Source organism: Pithys albifrons, chromosome 3 (genome assembly GCF_047495875.1).
Source record: "Pithys albifrons albifrons isolate INPA30051 chromosome 3, PitAlb_v1, whole genome shotgun sequence".
Lineage (NCBI taxonomy): Eukaryota > Metazoa > Chordata > Aves > Passeriformes > Thamnophilidae > Pithys > Pithys albifrons.
The window spans coordinates 5,567,983-5,585,951 of NC_092460.1; the positions used below are offsets into that span (position 1 = coordinate 5,567,983).

The 17,969-nt window shown below is 44.5% G+C and overlaps 1 protein-coding gene across 3 annotated transcripts in view; it reads left to right on the forward strand.

Moving 5' to 3' along the window:
• FRMD4B (FERM domain containing 4B) overlaps nucleotides 1-17,969 on the forward strand; it is an 83,400-nt gene that overhangs the window by 42,460 nt on the left and 22,971 nt on the right. For all 3 annotated transcript variants that reach the window (XM_071550267.1, XM_071550268.1, XM_071550269.1), the window contains 4 exons: nucleotides 13,535-13,618; nucleotides 14,814-14,879; nucleotides 15,932-15,989; nucleotides 16,918-17,004. In XM_071550267.1, coding sequence (XP_071406368.1) covers nucleotides 13,535-13,618; nucleotides 14,814-14,879; nucleotides 15,932-15,989; nucleotides 16,918-17,004 — 295 coding nt within the window. The remainder of the gene's footprint in view (nucleotides 1-13,534; nucleotides 13,619-14,813; nucleotides 14,880-15,931; nucleotides 15,990-16,917; nucleotides 17,005-17,969) is intronic.

Sequence of the window (17,969 nt, forward strand, 5' to 3'; positions counted from 1 at the left end):
ATGCCTTTTGTGAGCAAGCTCTGAGTCAAAACAGTGTTTCAGGCCATCGCACTTTGCTCCACTCCCAAATGTGGGTGCTGAAGTGGAAGAAGGGGGAAGCTCCCCTACTTCCCTGCTAGAAAGCCTGTGCTTTGCAAAACTTTTGGAGAGCAAACTTTTGCCTGAGCTTTTGCAGAACTGTGGTTTGGGTCCATCTGGGTGACCTTGCCCACAGCACTGCCCATGCAGTGGTGGCAGCACGTGCAGGGACGTGGGGCCCGTCAGCTGCCTGCACTGGGATCAATGAGCCGTGTTCTCCTGCAGCTGCCCCAGGGCCTCTCCCTGCCCACACTTGACCTAACAGTTGTGTTGTGGCTCATGTGTGACCAAGTTTCTGGGCTTGAGCTGTCTGGAGCTGAATCATCACACTGGGCTTCCCCTTGGAGATGCTCCTTACCCTGCACTGATTGTGATAAGGGACTGTGGGGAGGAGGTGGGGTCACACTGGCACCTGTTGGAACCAGGGGGAAAGACCTTCCATTAGAAACACTTCACTAAGTAAATATTCAGAAGGTTGTCTTTGATCACGTTAATAATTTACTACTTGTGGAGTTTCCATATGGGAAGAGGGGTGTGTTTTATGCTCTAACTACAACAGCTTTGGAGAACCGTGAAAACCCTCGGTAAAGAGCTGTCTGCTCCAATGCAGGGAGCAAGTCATGCCTGACTGCCAAAGTGACATACTCTGCTTTCCCTTCAGAGTGCAGTTGTCAATTAAGTGCCAGTGCTGCTGCCCAAGACCCCCTTCTCTCCAAAGGCCAATCCCTTCTCTGCTGAACGACATGCTCTATCAAGTCCATCAAACCTCCTCCTTTTTGTTGATGTGCTGTCACACCTGCAGGGAGGAAAAGATGCTCTTGTGACTAAGATTGGCTGGGTGTGCAGACCTTTTCTGTTCCTGTTCACGCTGTAGATCTGCTTTGTGACCCACGCTATATTGCTTGTACCTCTAGCATGCTGTATTTTTCTCCAGGAAGACCACTCACGTTGCCTGATCTCACAGGGACACCCGAAGACACCCTCACCTTAGCTCAGTTTAAACACAGATAACCAGAAAACTGCTGCTGACTCAACAAGAAGTAACTTGTTAATCTGTAGCAGCTGGTGGTACATGCTTTTGATAATCAAGTGGTTAATGTTAAAAACTACCTTTGTGGTGAAAACTTCCCTTATGTGGGTTAAACTTAACACCAACTCCTTATCATTTGCCATAAATAGGTTTGTAAGTGTGGCTTCACTTGCCCAAGAACTGCATCTGTGGTGGTTTTCTGTGTTTTCCTGGACACGTTGCAAGGAGTGGATTGCCTGTGGTTACCTTCAGAAGTATTTAAGGAAAATTGGAGGGAAGAATACTCTGCTACAAGAGTGGAGCTCTTCCCCTAAGTATTACATGAAAATAGCTGCAGCAATTGTTTCCTCTGTTAAACTGAGCATATGTTATGCCCCCGTAGCAAATGAGCATGGCCAGCTGTCCCAGGCCCAGTGAGCACGCCAGAAGTGAAGGAATTTCATACACATATCACAAGTGGTCCTTTGGGCCAGTGCTGATAAAGCACTAGCTTAATTACTGGTGTATCTTAACTGTGATATCAAAGGACTGGCCTCCACTGCCCAACTTGTTGTAGTGCAAACACTGTGTCCTTGCAGCGCTGCTCCTGTGCAGTGTGATTTGCCTCCCTTTGCAGTTCCTTGGGTTTGACATGTTCTCTGTTAGCTGTCATGTGGCCATTCTGCTTTGAATCACCTCCTGGAATGTGGCTCTTGCACCATTTTTGCTTACGTGAGAAAGCACGGGTTAATTTTTTTTTTATATTGGATTAGTGCTGAATGAAGGTGGGTAAATACAGGAATTGCCTGAAGTCCTAGAGATTAGCTTTCTGGAAGCAAGGATTGGACCAGTCCAGGCAATGCTGGGGATCTGTTCCTGGCTGATTTTTCATACATCCCGTAGGGAGCTTTTCCATGGGGTCATGTCCCATGGTGGGGTCACCGTGTGGCATTACCACTGACTGGCAGCTCAGTACCAGACTCCTGTGATTCTGAAGGAAACCCTTTCCCAATCCACCGCTCAGATTCTCAGATAACTTGTTGATGGCAGGGAGCAGCAATCTCCTGAGAAACACCCTTCCCTGGCCTGTGCTGAGTGGGTGAGCGCATTCCTTGGAAATCTGTTTATTTTCTGTGAGCAGTTCTGACATGTGGGCGCTTGGAGACAGTAAAAACTTCTGATTTCTAACTCAGAAAGGGGCTTTGCAGTCTGGTACCACTGATAGCATGGGAATACCAGGGTCTTTGGGGTTTGATCCTTGCAGGTAATTTGCAGTAGGACCCTAAGGTCCTGAGCTGGACTGTCACAGGACAAGGGTTTTATAGAATCATGGAATGGTGCGGGTTGGAAAGGACCTTGAAGATCATTTAGTTTGTTCCTTATTTGGAGAAAGGCTTTATGTAAGATAAGCCACCCAAGTCCCACTTTGAGAAGACTCTTGTTTTTTGAGACACCTTGGTAAAACCTGAAGTACATGCTTCAAAATTATGCCCACAGCATGTTCATGCACATGTGCCTGGTTTGGGGAACTCTGGATTCTCACAGTCAGTCTAGACCGGCTTTGGGACTCAGGAGTAATGAGGAACAAAGGTTGAATGGACCACAGTTGGTGTAGCTCACCATGTGCCTGTTTCCTTTTCCTGTTTACCCAGCTGGTGATCCCAGCCAAGGCAATCCCCTGCTGTGTGTGATGAAGAGCTTGTCACAGGGATGCTCAGTGAGCCATTGCTCTCCCTCTTACATGGGACAGTGTCAGGGCTGTCAGGGACAGAGTGGTTCCTCCAGAGGGTCCTGCAGCTCTGCTGTTCCCAGCAAGGTTGGGATGCTCCAAATTCCTGCCCCGCTGCTTTCCTGTGCAATGCTGGGCACACTTTGCTCAAGAGGAAGGATGTAGCGCTTGCTCGTGTTTGTTTTTCACGACTCATGGCTTCCAGTTGACTGCTTCTCTGATGAGTTCCCAGCACTTTTTGTCCAGCTCCTGCAATAAGAACCCTGAGCAAGTATTAGTCATTGATTGGAGTTTTGAAACTCTGTGTGAGTTAATTGCACTCCTCCACTCTCCTATTTACAAATGAAACAGGAAAATCTGCAAGCCTCATTTTACAAGATCTTGGCTTTTAAACTCTATGCAAGGGTTTAAAAAAGAGAATGTGATTCAAGTTACAGCTTTTGACATGACTCAGTCTTGGGGAAAGCAATTCATATTCTGTTTGTATGATATGGATTTTATTTAAGTTTCAAAGAAACCCAACATCTTGGCAATATGTTAATTATTCATCACGTAAATTTGCAACATATGAAGTCTTGCCTCCTTGGGAAGTAAATGATTTAGTTGTATTTAATTTACAATCTTAAGTGTCTACTCTCAAAAATGCTGTACAATAGTGTGTTAGTTTCCTTTGTAGCTTGATGAAAAATGTTATAACTGACAAGTCCTAAATGCTGTCCCTCTAGCATTGGAAAAATATTTATTAAAATCAGATTAGTTACAGGCACTATATAAGGAAAGTAGACTTAAAAAAAAAAAAAGAAGTTTATTTTCTGACTGATAATCTTGGACTGTATTTTACCGAGTACCATTTCCAGGACTGAAACCCAGCCATGCTCCCTGAAAGTTAATTAAATTGCTGTAGGAGGGCTTTTATTTTCTTTAAATAGCTGACGCATTCGATTTTGGTTCTGGCCTGTGGGCTGCAAAGATAACTCCCGACTGGTATAACATAACACAGACAAAATAATGAATTCCTGATAGCTGACATGTGTGAGGCACCAGGGTTTATCGTTATGTGGGGTGATAAAGGCAGTTTGTAAAAGGAAAAGGTTTCTGTGAGTGATAGCCCTGCAACTGAGGCTATGGAGTAATTGGTTCAGAAACTCCTGAATTGAAAAATTCTCCTGCAGAAAAATGAAGTTCTTGGTCTAGGTGCGGAAAGCCAATATTAACAATTTGCTCCTAATTAAGAGCAAGTGCTCACTGTTAGATTTTTGGGCATTATTTTCTTCTTAAGTTGACTATTTTTCTAGACAAACTGGAAAATCTCTTGGTAGAAAAGAATGTAGAAATGATAATGTGGGCAGTGGTATAAAATATCTGTTGGAGAGAAGTTAATAATTGTCTGATAACAAAGCATCTGCTCACTCTACTGCTTAACCCCAAGATTAAGGTACCTTTAGGAACAGGACACACTTGAGATTTGCTGGAGGCAGCTCTTCCAGCCTGTTTTTGGAAATCTCACCAGGTTCATGTGACCAAAACTACACGTGTAGCCATGTCCAGGACTGAAGTTGGAGCAGGAAGACAAGTTTAGACCCAGTCTCCCGGTTGTCGCTATTCTCCTCTCTCAGGCTGGCCTCCTGGAGAAGTCTCAGGGTGTGTCTTTGTGGCAGGAATGGGGCCCATCTCGTGAGTGCCAGCCCCTAGTGGGAGCTCAGGCTGTGGGGCCAGGCTAGAGTTGGCCTAAGGACAGCCCTGGAATGGGCATGGTCTGGGTGTTGTGTCTACAGCACAAACCACCCTGCACCCTGAGATTGCCCTGTTGGGAAAGGAGACCTGTTGTGAACTGTTCACTTGGAAGATCCTTTCCAGGGCCATTGGGATTGGGCATGAGTTACAAGGGGGACATCCATGTTGGTCTCATGCAGCAAGCAAAGATGGGAGTGCAGTCTGGATGCTCCTTTCAGCCCCCAGGGTTTTCCTTACACCTGCATCAGTGGGTGATACAAGAGAGGTGGTGGGTCACCAGAGGATTCACTCTCAGGGCATCTGTCTGGTGCTTGTCATAAGCAGCACTGTAGTTCAATTTTTTCTTTCCTTTTCCATGCAAGTGCACTTTTTAAATGTCCATGCACTGATGCCCTCGGAGTCTTTTCTCAGCAGGACCTCAGCTCCCCATGGGCTGTGTCTGCCTGGCTGTAAATCAGTGCCTGGCACTGGCGCTGCAGTTGTGCCCCTTGTGCTCCTCAGCCTTGTTTGCCAAGTGACTCATTGTGTGTTTTGCCTTTCAGCTGCGACTCCAAACACTTTTTCTTTAAATACCTTGCAAAGCACTCTCTGAACCATTAACTCTGTCTCAGTCAAACCCAGCTGTGTGTTTTCCTCAGCTCCCTTTTTTGTAATAAGCAGATAATTTGAGACAAGATAAGCAAAGATATACTAGCTTAGAGCCTCTTGGTTGAACGGGTTGATTATTTGTTTCTATTTGTTTGGGAACATCTGATGAACCCAGGTAGTAAATAAGCAAGTTTAGGGCAAGTCATGTTTAATACCTATTTCATACAATGATGATGAATCCCCTACTTGCAAGCATCAAATACTTTCCCAAAGAGGTCTATGCTTAACTCAATTTTATACCCTCTTCAAAGAAAGCTGGTTGAAGATTGCAGTGATTTTTCTTGAACAGTGTATAAATTCTACTTTCCTTGATGAGTGCTTTTAGTTTGGTTTTGGGGTTATACACCCCTGGTGTGCCATGAGGAATGGGAGCTGAGAGAAGGCAGCAGGAAGAGGAGAGCCAGGCAGGGAGCTGCTGAGCTTCTGGAGCACTGAGGAAGCATTTCTGAAACGTTTTCTCCTGGTGTTTTATTTTTCAATAAAAAGTGGAAATTCACCATGTAAACTGGGTGTAATTAAAAAAAAAGTACTTAAAGCTCATTTTTTTTGGATAGACATTTAGTAGCAAGAGGGTTTTTTCCACTGGTGCTTCTTGTATTCATCCAGTTCATGGCAGACCAAAGAGTGTGTAGTCTCTGCAATGATGTAGTTTTAATGGTTTTTTGCAATTTCCTATTTTAAAGCAGTTCTGTAAGGGCTCTCAAGGAATTTGTATAGAATGCTTATTATGTAGCAGATTAATTAGTTGGAAGCATTGTGGCTGAAATGAGCAAAAAGGATTAGATGGAGGGAAGAAAAGATGTTTCCAGTAATTTAATAGTAGGATCTCATGGGATTTACTACTTGTATATAGCAATGTAACTGTTAATATTCACACATAGTTATGGCAGTTCAGTAAGGAACAGTAATTTTTATGTTTTGTATGCGTGATGTTCATACAGTTTTCTGAGGGACAGCAAAGGGGTTGTTGTGTTTTGCCCCCTTTAATTGCCCCTCCACATTACTTTCTTTTCTTTTTTTTTGGTTTTTCCTTTAACTCAGAGAGCAGTGCTATAGTGACAAGCCAGACACCTAGAGAGGTTTTGTGTGTGTGCTGTGCATCCAAAACAGATGAGAGACAAGGCAAGCATGGTGCCAGGAAATTCATCATCCCCCACATTGTCTCCCACACGGGACAAGTTGTCCCAGCTGCTGGGCTTGGAGTAGCATCATGGCACCCACAACCCTGGGTAAAAGATGCTGTCCCCTTCCCTCAAGTGCAGGTTCAGCATTAAAGCACATTCTCTTTTTCTGTTGTAAAAATCGCATTTCATGGCTTATGCATTATAATGTTTTCACCTTTCTTTTATTGAATATCTGAAAAATGTTGCCATGTCTACAGGGAGTTTCTCCAGTCTTGCACCATCAGTTGCGCCATCATTTGCAAGAGTTTGGACTCTGGTTTGATTCCTAACAACATCCTCACTTTAGAAAAGCAAAAATAAATCCTTTGCTTTTCCTTCCCATGGCTATTCGGATATATCATGTGAGGTGTATTTTGTGTTTTGAGGAAATGGAATGGCAGCTTTTCAACCTCAGCTCTTTTGCTTTTGCTGGTTTGTCATGTCTTTATCATTCTTTGGATACTTTATTTTTCTTGTGGTTCCATGTATCTCTGTATCAGCATGCTGGGCTGTGATAACAAGCTTTAAACTTTGCTGCTGTACTCAGACATGCTAAAACCCCACAACTAATATGGCTAAGCTGACTTTTGTGTGAACAGGAAGAAAGTGAGCATGTTAGAAATAACAGCCTGTTGTTGCAAGGAAGGGGTTGGGATCCACTGTGAATAGCCATCTTTTGCTTGGCAGTAAATCTCCAGGTAAAGCAGAGCCATTCTGCTTCTGTCTGGTCTGTTGGGGAGGCACTGCTAACCTGTGCTGTGGGTATGGCTGAGCAGCTCTTTGAACATGTAACAGGTCTGTGGGATGTGAGCCATCGCCAATTGTAGGTGGTAGGTTCAATGACCAAAGGGATTTGTCTTCAAAATATTCACATTTCACATCAAGAGCTGTAAAAGAAGGCACAAAGATTTAGGCCAGCTTCAGTTTGCAGATTTGCTCTAGTTGTGGAGAGCTGCTTCCTCAGAACCCCATTCCTTGTCTGTGAAGTGGAATTTTTAACAGTGCCTCATTTGCCAAGGTGACTCTGGGAGCAGCTCATGTTCCCATTTGTCTGGTCATCATGTCCTCAGATAGAGAGGACATGGTGACCAGATGGCTGATATGAGAAATGTTGCATTTTCCTTGGTGCTCTTGGTCCATCTTGCAAAAGCCACCCTTGTAGGGTCACCAAACCCCATGAGATCAGTAGGCACTGTTGCTCCTCTTCCCAAGAGTCAGACAGTGCTTGGGAAGCAGAGAAATTAGGCTCAAGGGCTGGAGCTGGAGGTCAAGCCTGGGAGTCCAAGTCTGTGGTCCAAGTGTGGGAAAGGGTTGTGCAGTCCCAACCACACTTCATGTTTGGTACAGGTTCTTCTTGAGCTGTGAAATTAAAGCTGTTGCAGCAGCACAGGGTGGGAAGCCACAGCATTAGTGTACAACAAGCTGGGGTTGAAAAAGCCATCTGCACTGCTTATCACGTTCCTTTTAACACAGGGGTTTGGAAGGCTCTTAGAATGCTCCTTCAAATACCTCTCTGAGCAGGCGGCTGTTATCTGATGTTCAAGTGGCAGACTCTGCAGCCCTGCCCCCGGCAAACCTCCCCGCTGGCTGGGGGGAAGGTCGGGCTCTGCCTGTCCTGTGCCAGGGGGAGCCCCTTGTTCGTGGCCTTTCCACATCCTGGTCTTCCTTCAATAGAAAAAGAACTATCTTGAGTGTGCCAGTAGACCATAAACTGAAAGGTTGGGAAATGATGTGAAACGTCTGGCATTTGTCACAAAAGAGGATTTGTCAGAGTGCACATTTCAAGATCCTGCTGCCAAGATCCTGCTGCTCTGGCAGACTCAAAAGTCGCTAAATCCATGATCTCTCCCTGTGAATCCTCTGCTCTCTTCCTTTCCCCCTTTACTTTCTTGCACTTTTAACCCCACTCAAGTTTTTCCCCTCCATTGCCTTGCTGCTTCCTCCTCACACCTGTTTCTCATTGCACCTCGAAAGGCAGAGCAGCCTCCATGAGAGCCTGAGGTTACCAAGCTCTGCCCTTCCATTTATTTTAAAACAAACTCAAAGCCTACAGAAAAAGCACCTGTTGCTGAAGCAGTCCAGCTGCAGTGGGTTGGTCTGTGTTGCTGGTTCTCATCTGTGAATGTAGGGAATAGGAGCACCTTAGAGACCTTGGTGGTGCTTCCCTAAGTCTGGTCACTTTAGAAAGTCACCGTAGGACCTGGCTGAGGTGTGGGCAGCAGCACAGGATGGTCTTGTACTGTTGCAGAATAGCAATTTAGAATTCAGTGGTTATTCTCAAGAAATAGAACCATTACAGACATCACCTGAGTAATCTGACCAGCCCTCTGAAACACCTGACTGCGGAGCTCTCAAGTATCTACTCTAATTGTGTGCTGTTTCAGTGTTTTTATTTTGGTAGCTCTAAATATCCGAGAAATCCTAATGGCAATGTTTTGAAGCATCTTCACAGTGCAGGGTAACAGTGTATCATTTCTTAGCTGTGAAGCTCTACATTTCCTTGTATCTCACCTGCAGTTCTCAGAAGTGTTTGCTGATATTTAGATGTCCATGAAATAACTTTCAGATTAACTTGAGAGGTTGGTTGATATTTTCCAAAAGCAAGGCCATTCTAAATTCTATCTGTGGTACGACTGTAATTTATTTCAAAAATTAACTGAATGTATAATAATGACATTCAGAAGGACTCAGAAGTAACTTATTCCAATTGTCCCATAGCAACACAAGAGAAAGTATTTCTCAGGTCAAGAGACACCAGGAGTAGAGCAAAGCCACTACACAACGAACTTCCCCCAGTGATAAATTCCTATTTTATAAAGTGCTATCAGCACAATTCAGCAGAGGCAGCCACACCTGCCGTCCCTTTAGTCAGTTGAAAGTTGTTTGAAGTCCTGTCCTCATCGAGTTGTTAATATTTACAAAGAATCTGCGGGCTGATAAGCTTTTATTTTGCAGCCCAATATATTGCTTTTGCTGCTGGGTGTGTCACTTGCTCTTCATGTTTTGTTAATCTCATTAACCACATCTTACTCCATCTGAGCTCTTACCTGCGTTAGCAACAGGAATAAGCTGGGTTTTGACAGTGAACACAGGGAAACGCCTGGGCACTCATGACAAATGGTCCTAATTAGCACATTCTGTAAATCTTTGCCTAGCAGGGAGTGTTGTATCACCCCATTACAAGCTGTCAAGATGCACATTCTGGGACCAAAAATACGTAAGTCGTTTTTAAGTTTCAGTTAGGTGCTTTAGGCAGAGCACAATAATCTGATTTGGTTCCTCACGGATTTCTGGTGGAGTTTTAGCAAATTTCACTGTAATGTCAGCAGGTTGTAAGAAGCACGTGGTCCAGGTTTGCTGCTAGAGATAGTTGGAAGTGGGAAGTCCTACTGATAGTATGGTCCGTGATTAGATACTGTTATTGGCTATTTTAAGAGTCAAGCTGCCTTCCCTCTTCATAGAGCTGGCACTGAGGAGCAGGGTGTGCTGCTGGGGACAGCATCCTACCCAACGAATGATCATGCTGGGACAGAAAACTAGTTATGGGCAGAACCAGGAATTCAAACTGAGGTTCAGTGTGACAAGGGTCTGATGTAGATTTTCATTATTTGCATTGCCCAGATTGATTCACGTTCTGCTTCAATATCTGCCAGAGAGAAAAGTCCCATTTAGAGGGTGGGACAGAAAGGAAAGGATCTATCTGCTGATTTTAATTCTCCATAGGGAACTTGAGATGAAAGTTTCCTATATTCCTCTCTTGGGGCATAAACAAACCTTTTGCCAGAAAAATGTTCAGTCCCGTTGACTCCGGACTGTTTATGTATTGAAATTATGCCAAGAACCACCAGTCAAGAAACCCCCTCTGTAGCAGAGGTCAGATTAAATCCAAGTGGGCTGCCCCGTCCCGACAGCCGCGTCCTCCTCCTGGTGGGAACTCGCCGTGGACGTGCCAGATACAACACTGGTGTGTTTGGCTGGCAGATAGCATGGATGGTGGGACATCTGGAGCCGGGTCTGTCTGCCCTGTGATTGCTGTATCGTCTTGTGGTCCTTGTGAAACCAAACAGGAACAGGTAATAATTCAAACCAGCGCTCTTGCTATCTGGAGTTGTCACCTCTGGGGAATGGCTGGGTCTCAAAGGGCTTGGGAAAGTGATCCTGAAGGTCAAGGGGAGACGTGCTTAGTGCAGATGAAGTGATAATGGACTCTGTGGAAGGAGGGGGAGGACCATTTGAGGCTTTTATTATCCCTGAAGCCGTGAATCATCCCAAAGCTAATCCTTGGGCGTGCAGTCAGCAGGTCCAGGCTGCTGCGTGCCAGCCTGCACTGTCTGAAGGCATCCAGCCTCCAAGGAGCTGTGCCCTCTTTCTCCCAGGTCTTTTACATTTTTCTAAGATTGTTTCATGCTTCATTTTACAATTATGTGGGGGAGGGGGGAGGAATCCTCATGTCGTTTCTGAGAGACTTTCAGACCTTATAAGTGCATTCTGACATACTCCTGGTGCACGTGGATGGGATGGTGTTTCTGGACGTCAGGGTGTGAGGTTGGGTCCCTTCAGGATGACAAGTCCCAGGGGCCAACTTTATCTCATAATCTAAGTGTATTCTCTGCTGTTGGAAGAAGTCGAGTGGGTTTGTAATTTGGCAGAAGGAGGGAGGAGGTTCAGTTCTGCTGTAAGTTGCCACAGCTCTTTGCACTCTGCTGACAGACTGCAGCAAAGACTGTGGCTCTGGGTCAGTGCTGGAGGGATGTGCCCCCTGTCATGGCACAGACTTGGTTACAGCCCTATGATCTCTGTATGTCCCAGCTCAGAGCCCACAAGCCTGGTCAGGAGGCGGATGTGCTTCCCGGCCCTTTGTTTAAATTCAGCAGTAAACATTTCCATATTGATGAGCTGATGCTCAAGCTTAACTAGTACCCTTGTTTTGGCATTGAGGAGGGAGGACCAAGTTGCTACTAAACCAGATCCAGGGAGACAAAGGGCCCAAAAACACAACAAGAAGGTGAATAGTACTGTTGAAGGCTATGAATGGTGCAAAACGTGGCATTTCAGAGCATAGTGGATGCAACTGCCAGGATTTGTGGCCTTTCTGCAGTCTTTGTGATGGGGAGACTCCTGGTCCTGTGGTGGTTGGTGAAGCAGAATTTGGGACCTCTCTACCCATCTGGTAGTGGTGACAGCTGGGGAGTCACCTGTCCCCCCAGCCCAGTTGCCTCTGTCAGAGCTCTGCCATCCCTCCCAGCATGAGCCTCCTTACTGCCTCAGCTTTCTAAAAAGAGGTTTAATGACCAGCCATTAACCCTCAGATAATGAATACTGCAGGCTGAGAATCTACGCTGAGACGAACAGCCCTTTTGTTTGGTCAAAATGAGCTATTTTGTTGTTGCTTTCTTTCAAAACGTCTCCTACTTCACTGTATTTCCCTGCCAACCCTGCCTGCTACAGCAGCCATTGCAGCCATGAGTCAGGCTGAAAAATAGGAGGAAACTTGTATTTTAATAATCAGTTATCCGGTGAGGCTATCATTGAAGCTAGAAGAGACCTTAGGAAGTCAACAGGCCGAACCTCTTTCTCTAACAAGAACTGCAGGCCAGGTTGCTCAGGACGTGGTTTTTTAGTTTGGGGTGTTTTTTACTTTTTTGCCCTGGTTTCTGAGGCCTTAGGAGAGTGTGCTCTGTGTCTGCTTTTTCGTGTGACCCTACGAACCCCTGGTAATCTACCTCCTCTCTGCAAGCTGAGATGTCCTGCAGCCTTTTGATCCCATCAAAATGAGCTTGTACGGGGTAAATTAAACCGTCAGCTTTTGTGAGCATTGGCTGCATTTGAGCCCTGGAAGGCAAGATCCTGATTTTCTACCCAGCTGTCCCTCTTTGTGGCACTTGGGTGCTGGCCAGCTTGCAAAGAAAAATGGATATTCCTGGCAGAAGAGTGCAGCAACCAGCGCTCCTCGGCGCTAATTGACCCTTTCTTGGCAGCTTCATCAAAGACATTGAAGAATAAATAGGCTGTTGATTGAATTGTTTCCTCGTCCCCAGAGGTGGTCCCTCTTACTCAGGGCTGAGGCACATTGTCAGGGCTGGGGAAGAAGCTTGCAGAGCGATTAGAGGAACAAAAAAACCTTTCATCTCCTGCGCCTTCCATGTGGCATCAGTGAGATGAAAGCCTGGGGCGAGGGTTGCCACCTTCTCAGTCTGCAGAGCTCCCACCACGGTGCCCGTGGAGATCTCAGTGCTTTGGCCCACCTTAGTGTGATGCTCAGGGTGTGGATTTTGAGGAAAAAGTGGGAACATAGGTCAGATGAAAACTCTAATAGTGCGATCTGATGAAAGCAGAGGTCTGGAGTAGAAAAACACCTTCCAGGAAAGCCTGGATGCAGAAGTTGAGGCGATGCTGATGGACATGACTGATGCATTCTTTACATACAAGAGTCATGTTGGTGCTTGCTGGCCAAGGCACGCAGAAACGCTGTCGAAATGAGGCGTGCAGGTTTCAGCTGATTAATTTGTGGAGCATATAAGGAGAAAATATTAACCATTTTACTGGTGGCTGTAAATAGGTTTTTAAATGTTCTGCTGGGGTTTTCTATGTGATGAGTTGCATTCACATGCTTCAGCCTTCCTTTGTCATTCCAGGCTGGGTCTGGAGTCCAAAATATTTGAACTTTCTATAGGAAAATTATTTTAAGTGAAACTATTTTAAGGGCTATAAACTGAAACGCTTTGTTTTGAATCAGATCACTGTTAAACTGTGAGATATACCATGCTGCTCCATGAAATTTATTGCCAAGAGGTAGGGTTTTAGATAAAGACAAAACAAAAATTAGCACTACAAGCCTTCCTTTGGGTCAGAGGCTCGCTTTCTGCAGCTGTTTCAGAGCTCATTCTGCACTCAGCAAATACAGTGAGGGTGTGCAAAATAAATATTGATATGGTGCTCCTGCCATGGTGGCCTGAGCATCACGTGTCTGTATAATGAGCTAAAACATGAGCCTGCATGACACCATATACATCACTGTCATGTGAGAGGGCCTATAGGGTTACGTTGCTGTGACAGCCTGATACGGGGCAATGTGCCATGTTCTTGGGCAGCAAATACAGCCCTGCCTTCTGCCCAACTAATGAGTCCATCTCTGATTCACCTGCAGTGACTGTGCCATTTTTTGTTTTTCAGTGATGAAAACACTAGAAAAGACTTGAAGACACTGCCTGTCTTTCCCACCAAGACACTACAGGAGCATCCATCACTTGCTTACTGGTGAGCTGTTTAATTTAAAATGTAAATCATTCCTATGAATGGTAACGACAAGATCACTCTTAAACAGTTTTACAAAGTCTTTTAAAAGTTTTCAGTCTGTGTGATACAGCACTTGGAACTAATTGCTCATGTTCAAGCATTTCCAGTTTTTAGAAGGTCATAAATTATGCAAGATCCAATGCAAATTCCTCCCTGAAAGTTTGCTCAAATTAAATTGTTGGATTAGAAACTGCTGGATCAGAATATGTGGGGACCACACGTTAAAAGAGCTGAAATCTGAACTCCAGCCAAGCCTAGGTTTGCAGAGAGAACCTTGGTCTTAATCTGTCACACAGTGGAGCCTCTGTGGTGGGGTGACCTTTGCTGGCTGCCAGATGCCCACTCAGCTCCTCTCAACAGGACAGGGGGAGAAAATACTGTAAGAAAGCTGGAAACAGAAAGGCAGGTCCAATTTTCAGGCTCGAATCTGCTGCAGAAGAGCACAGCATTTAGGATGAATCAGTGATATTGTTTCCTTGGAATTGATGCCCTTTGTGCAAGTTTAACTCCCTCATTTGTTTCATTTTTTCAGCTTGATGGGTACGTGATGGATTTTCAAGTATACCAGTACTTGCTTATGATTTGTTTTTCTCAGAATGAATACTGCTGAGTTTTTCTTTGCTTTCAAGTGTCTGACACATAAATGCATATTTTATTTTGCATTCCACCAAAACAAAATGTTGAAATATGTAACAGAAAAAACACAAAAAGGTCATTGCTGACAAATCTGTGGTTTTTTCACCTATGAAATGTCAGGGGGGAAAAATATGCAGGAACGAAAACAGTTCTGGTTTAACTTCTTCTGTCTTACATATGGAGCATTAACCAGCCTTTGAAGTTGGGGTTCTTTAGAACATTAAAATGAATTTATACAATTAGCACCATTATTCTGCAGCAGCATCTGCAGCAGAACAGGCTGATCCAAAACGATTTGTTAATTAGTCTGGAAGGCAGGATTTGATGGTGGGATCAGCCAGGGAGCTCCTAATGAAGGAGTGGGAAAGAAATCAATAAGAACCAGAATGTAAACCAGAGCAAGAAATGTGCAGAGGGACACAGCTCTGCTGGCTGAGCAGGTGGCTGAGCTTTCACAGATGCCATCACACATGAACAAAGTCGCTGAGCCTCTAAATTGGGTTTTGTGCTTGGTTTGCAGTGAGGACAGAGTAATTGAGCATTATACACAAATTAAAGGTCTGACCAGAGGACAAGCCATCGTTCAGTGAGTATGACACTTGTTAATTTGTGAAGATTACATTCTCACCTTTCTTCTGTTTCTTTTTTTGTTGAGAAGTGGCAAGGCAGGCTGTTGTGGTCATTATTGCCTGCAAATGATACCATTTCTATCAGTCAGATTCTTTTTCATTGAGTCATATTTCAGAGTTGAATTTTGAAGTTTCATATATCACAGGCTTGCAGTTCAGCTTGTGTGTTCTCATTTGGATACCTCAAATATAACAGAAATATTTTGGACCTTTCTCCATTGGAAGACTCTTCTCATATCCTACTTGCTATCAATTAGTTTTCATACCAGACTCCTAAGGGCAAGTATTACCTGAGTCCTGTAAAAAAATCCTGAAATGTGCAGCGTCTGTCTTTCAAAAGAACAAGGTCTTCCAAGATGGACATGGAGTCTGTGGAATTGTAGTTTTTATTTACCATTAATATGATTGTACTTCCTACAAGCAAATGCAATGCGATGTGTTACAAAATGTTTGAGACAATGCCCATGGCTGCACAATGTAGACACCTTGTATTTTTTCTGGAATACCTCAGTGCCTGTAACTCTGTCTCAATATTGAAGGATCTTTTTTCAATAGGAACAAGGGAAAAATGGTCTGTTCAGTGTTTGCCTGAATTGCCTCGTGAAACAGTCATACAATGGCATAAACACTTTCATTTGGAACATATCTGTTATAACCCAAGCTCAATAATAGAATAATTACATGCAGATCTTTACCTCCAGCATTTCCCAAAAGGCTCACTTGTTCTGTTCAGAATTTTTACTTTCAGTTCTGTGATCTTCTGATAAGATATTGAATGTTCTGTTGTATGAGAGATTTTCCATTTGCTTTAGCTGGGCCAAAATATCCCATCTTTCCCCAAGCCAGGATGCTATGTTTTTTTCTTAAAACATGGCCCTTCAGTTATTAAGGCCTTCAAAATATGCAAATGATAAATGACATGTCCTGGATGTATGTGTGAAAAAAATATGTTAATAGATATTATTCCCTCCAGAGAAAATCATCTGATATACTATAAATCTGTCTGCAGGTACATGAAAGTGGTAGAAGCTTTGCCAACATATGGAGTTCATTACTATGGAGTAAAGGTCAGTAACTGCCTATAGATAATGTGATTGCTGAGCTTATTATGTGTGATTACATTCCTTTAGGAGCAGTTGGATGATTCAGTACTCTTCTATCAGTATTAAAGACCACATTTTTCAACCTCTGTAATTTTCTCCCAATCAGTATGCTTTAAAAATTGTTTCCAGAGAGCCATATTATGTGCTACAGGAGACAGAAAGGAATCTTTGTAAAACCTCCTGTAATCCTATCAGGACCAAAATTCCTATCACCTTAATTAACTGGATATCACTTCTAGATCCAAAGAAGTTAATAGTTTCCCCAGAGACATTAATCAAGATTAGAAAAAACACACTGTGGAAAAGACTATTTCTAAGTGACAGGTGATTAGTGGTGCATGCTTGGAGTGGGGAAATGCTGAGAAATACTTCTGGAGAGTGATGGAAATACACCATTTATTCCCACTTGTAGAGCAGAGCCTGGGCCACAGTGTTCTGTGCTGAAGAGCTCAGCAGAGATGTTATCTCCTTACTTTGAGTCATGGCCATGACTGTGGTACCTGAGAAGCTGCTGTTTTGTGCTGTTCTTTCCATCTGTGGCTGTCCATGCCTGAATTCAGTGGATGCAGTCATTGGCCACAATTTTTTCTGTCCCATATCCTTCCCCCCTTCACAGCCACTCCTGCAACCACTGACACCCCATTGTTTCAGCAGCACTGTCGCTTTTCTGTCCACTTTGCACAGCCACCACCTGTTTTTATGCCTCTGCCTGGGAAGGCAGGGAGAGAAAGTTTCCACATTCACCCCAGCAATCCACTTCACACCAATTTGTTTGCCAAAAAAATCTTTGTTCCGTACCTACTCGTACTTGTCACAGAATGAAAAGGGCTGTAATCTCGGAATTGCCTAATTCTTAAGTAGCTCTTGGTTCACATAGACGTTCATTTTTCAGGATAAACAAGGAATCCCATGGTGGCTTGGAATAAGTTACAAAGGAATTGGCCAGTACGACTTACAAGACAAAGTTAAGCCCAGAAAAGTAAGTTGGTTTGCTTTTGCATCTTATTTTTTGGGGGGGAGGGGGAAGGGGAGCACAGGATGGTGTTGCATGTCAGAATATACTTCTTTAAGCTGTTGCTTATTAGACTGGTGGGCGAAAGACCAAGAGTTGGAGGCAGAAGGAGAATTCTGCTGGCAATGAGGCAGTAAATCTCTCCCTCTCACATAGATAGTGGAAACTCCCTTTGGGAGCTTTGGCTCATGTGTCTTGTGTTTGGTGGTCTCAGGGTGGGAATTTTGGCAGCCTCCAGGGATAACTCCAGATATATGAAGCAATTTCTGCAAGGCCTTGTACTCAAGCAGTGTTTTCACTTGGCTGTCGTAGGTGTTTTGTGTGTGAAGTGCGAAAGGCCCCACTGATATCGGTGGAATATGAGGGGAACTGGATGAAATTGGAGACTTGTTGAGGCAACTCCATGTTTCCATGAATTTTAAGGGGGGATCAAGAGTAAATGCCAAGTACTGGAGGTCATACTCCTTTTCCACCCCACTGCTCCCCAGTGTGTCTCCTGCAGAGTGAATTCTGCCAATTCATCCCATGTTGTCTGAGCAGGGCAGAGGGTCCCACATTGCTGTGCTGGCTCCCTCAGAGCCCCCGGCTGTGAGCCCAGACAGGCTCTTTGGAAACCCATAACGCACCCAGTACACAGGATATTGGGATTTCGCTCCATCCTGTAGCTGCTGTGTGTCTCCTTGTGACAGGACTGAGCCCTGAAACTCTTTGAAGAGTTTTTTAACCCCCTTGGCTGGGGGCAGGCCAGAGCTGCACTGTGGGCTGGGGGTGTGTGGGTTTTTCTGGTCATGTCTGTGTTGAAACATCTAAGCTGTGAGGAGATGGAGACCTGGGGTTTTACTGTTCTTCTTCCTCAGGAATGATCTGGGCAGGAGTTCACATGAAGTTGTGCTCCCTGCCAGGGAATTTTACATTTGCAAAATGATACTGTT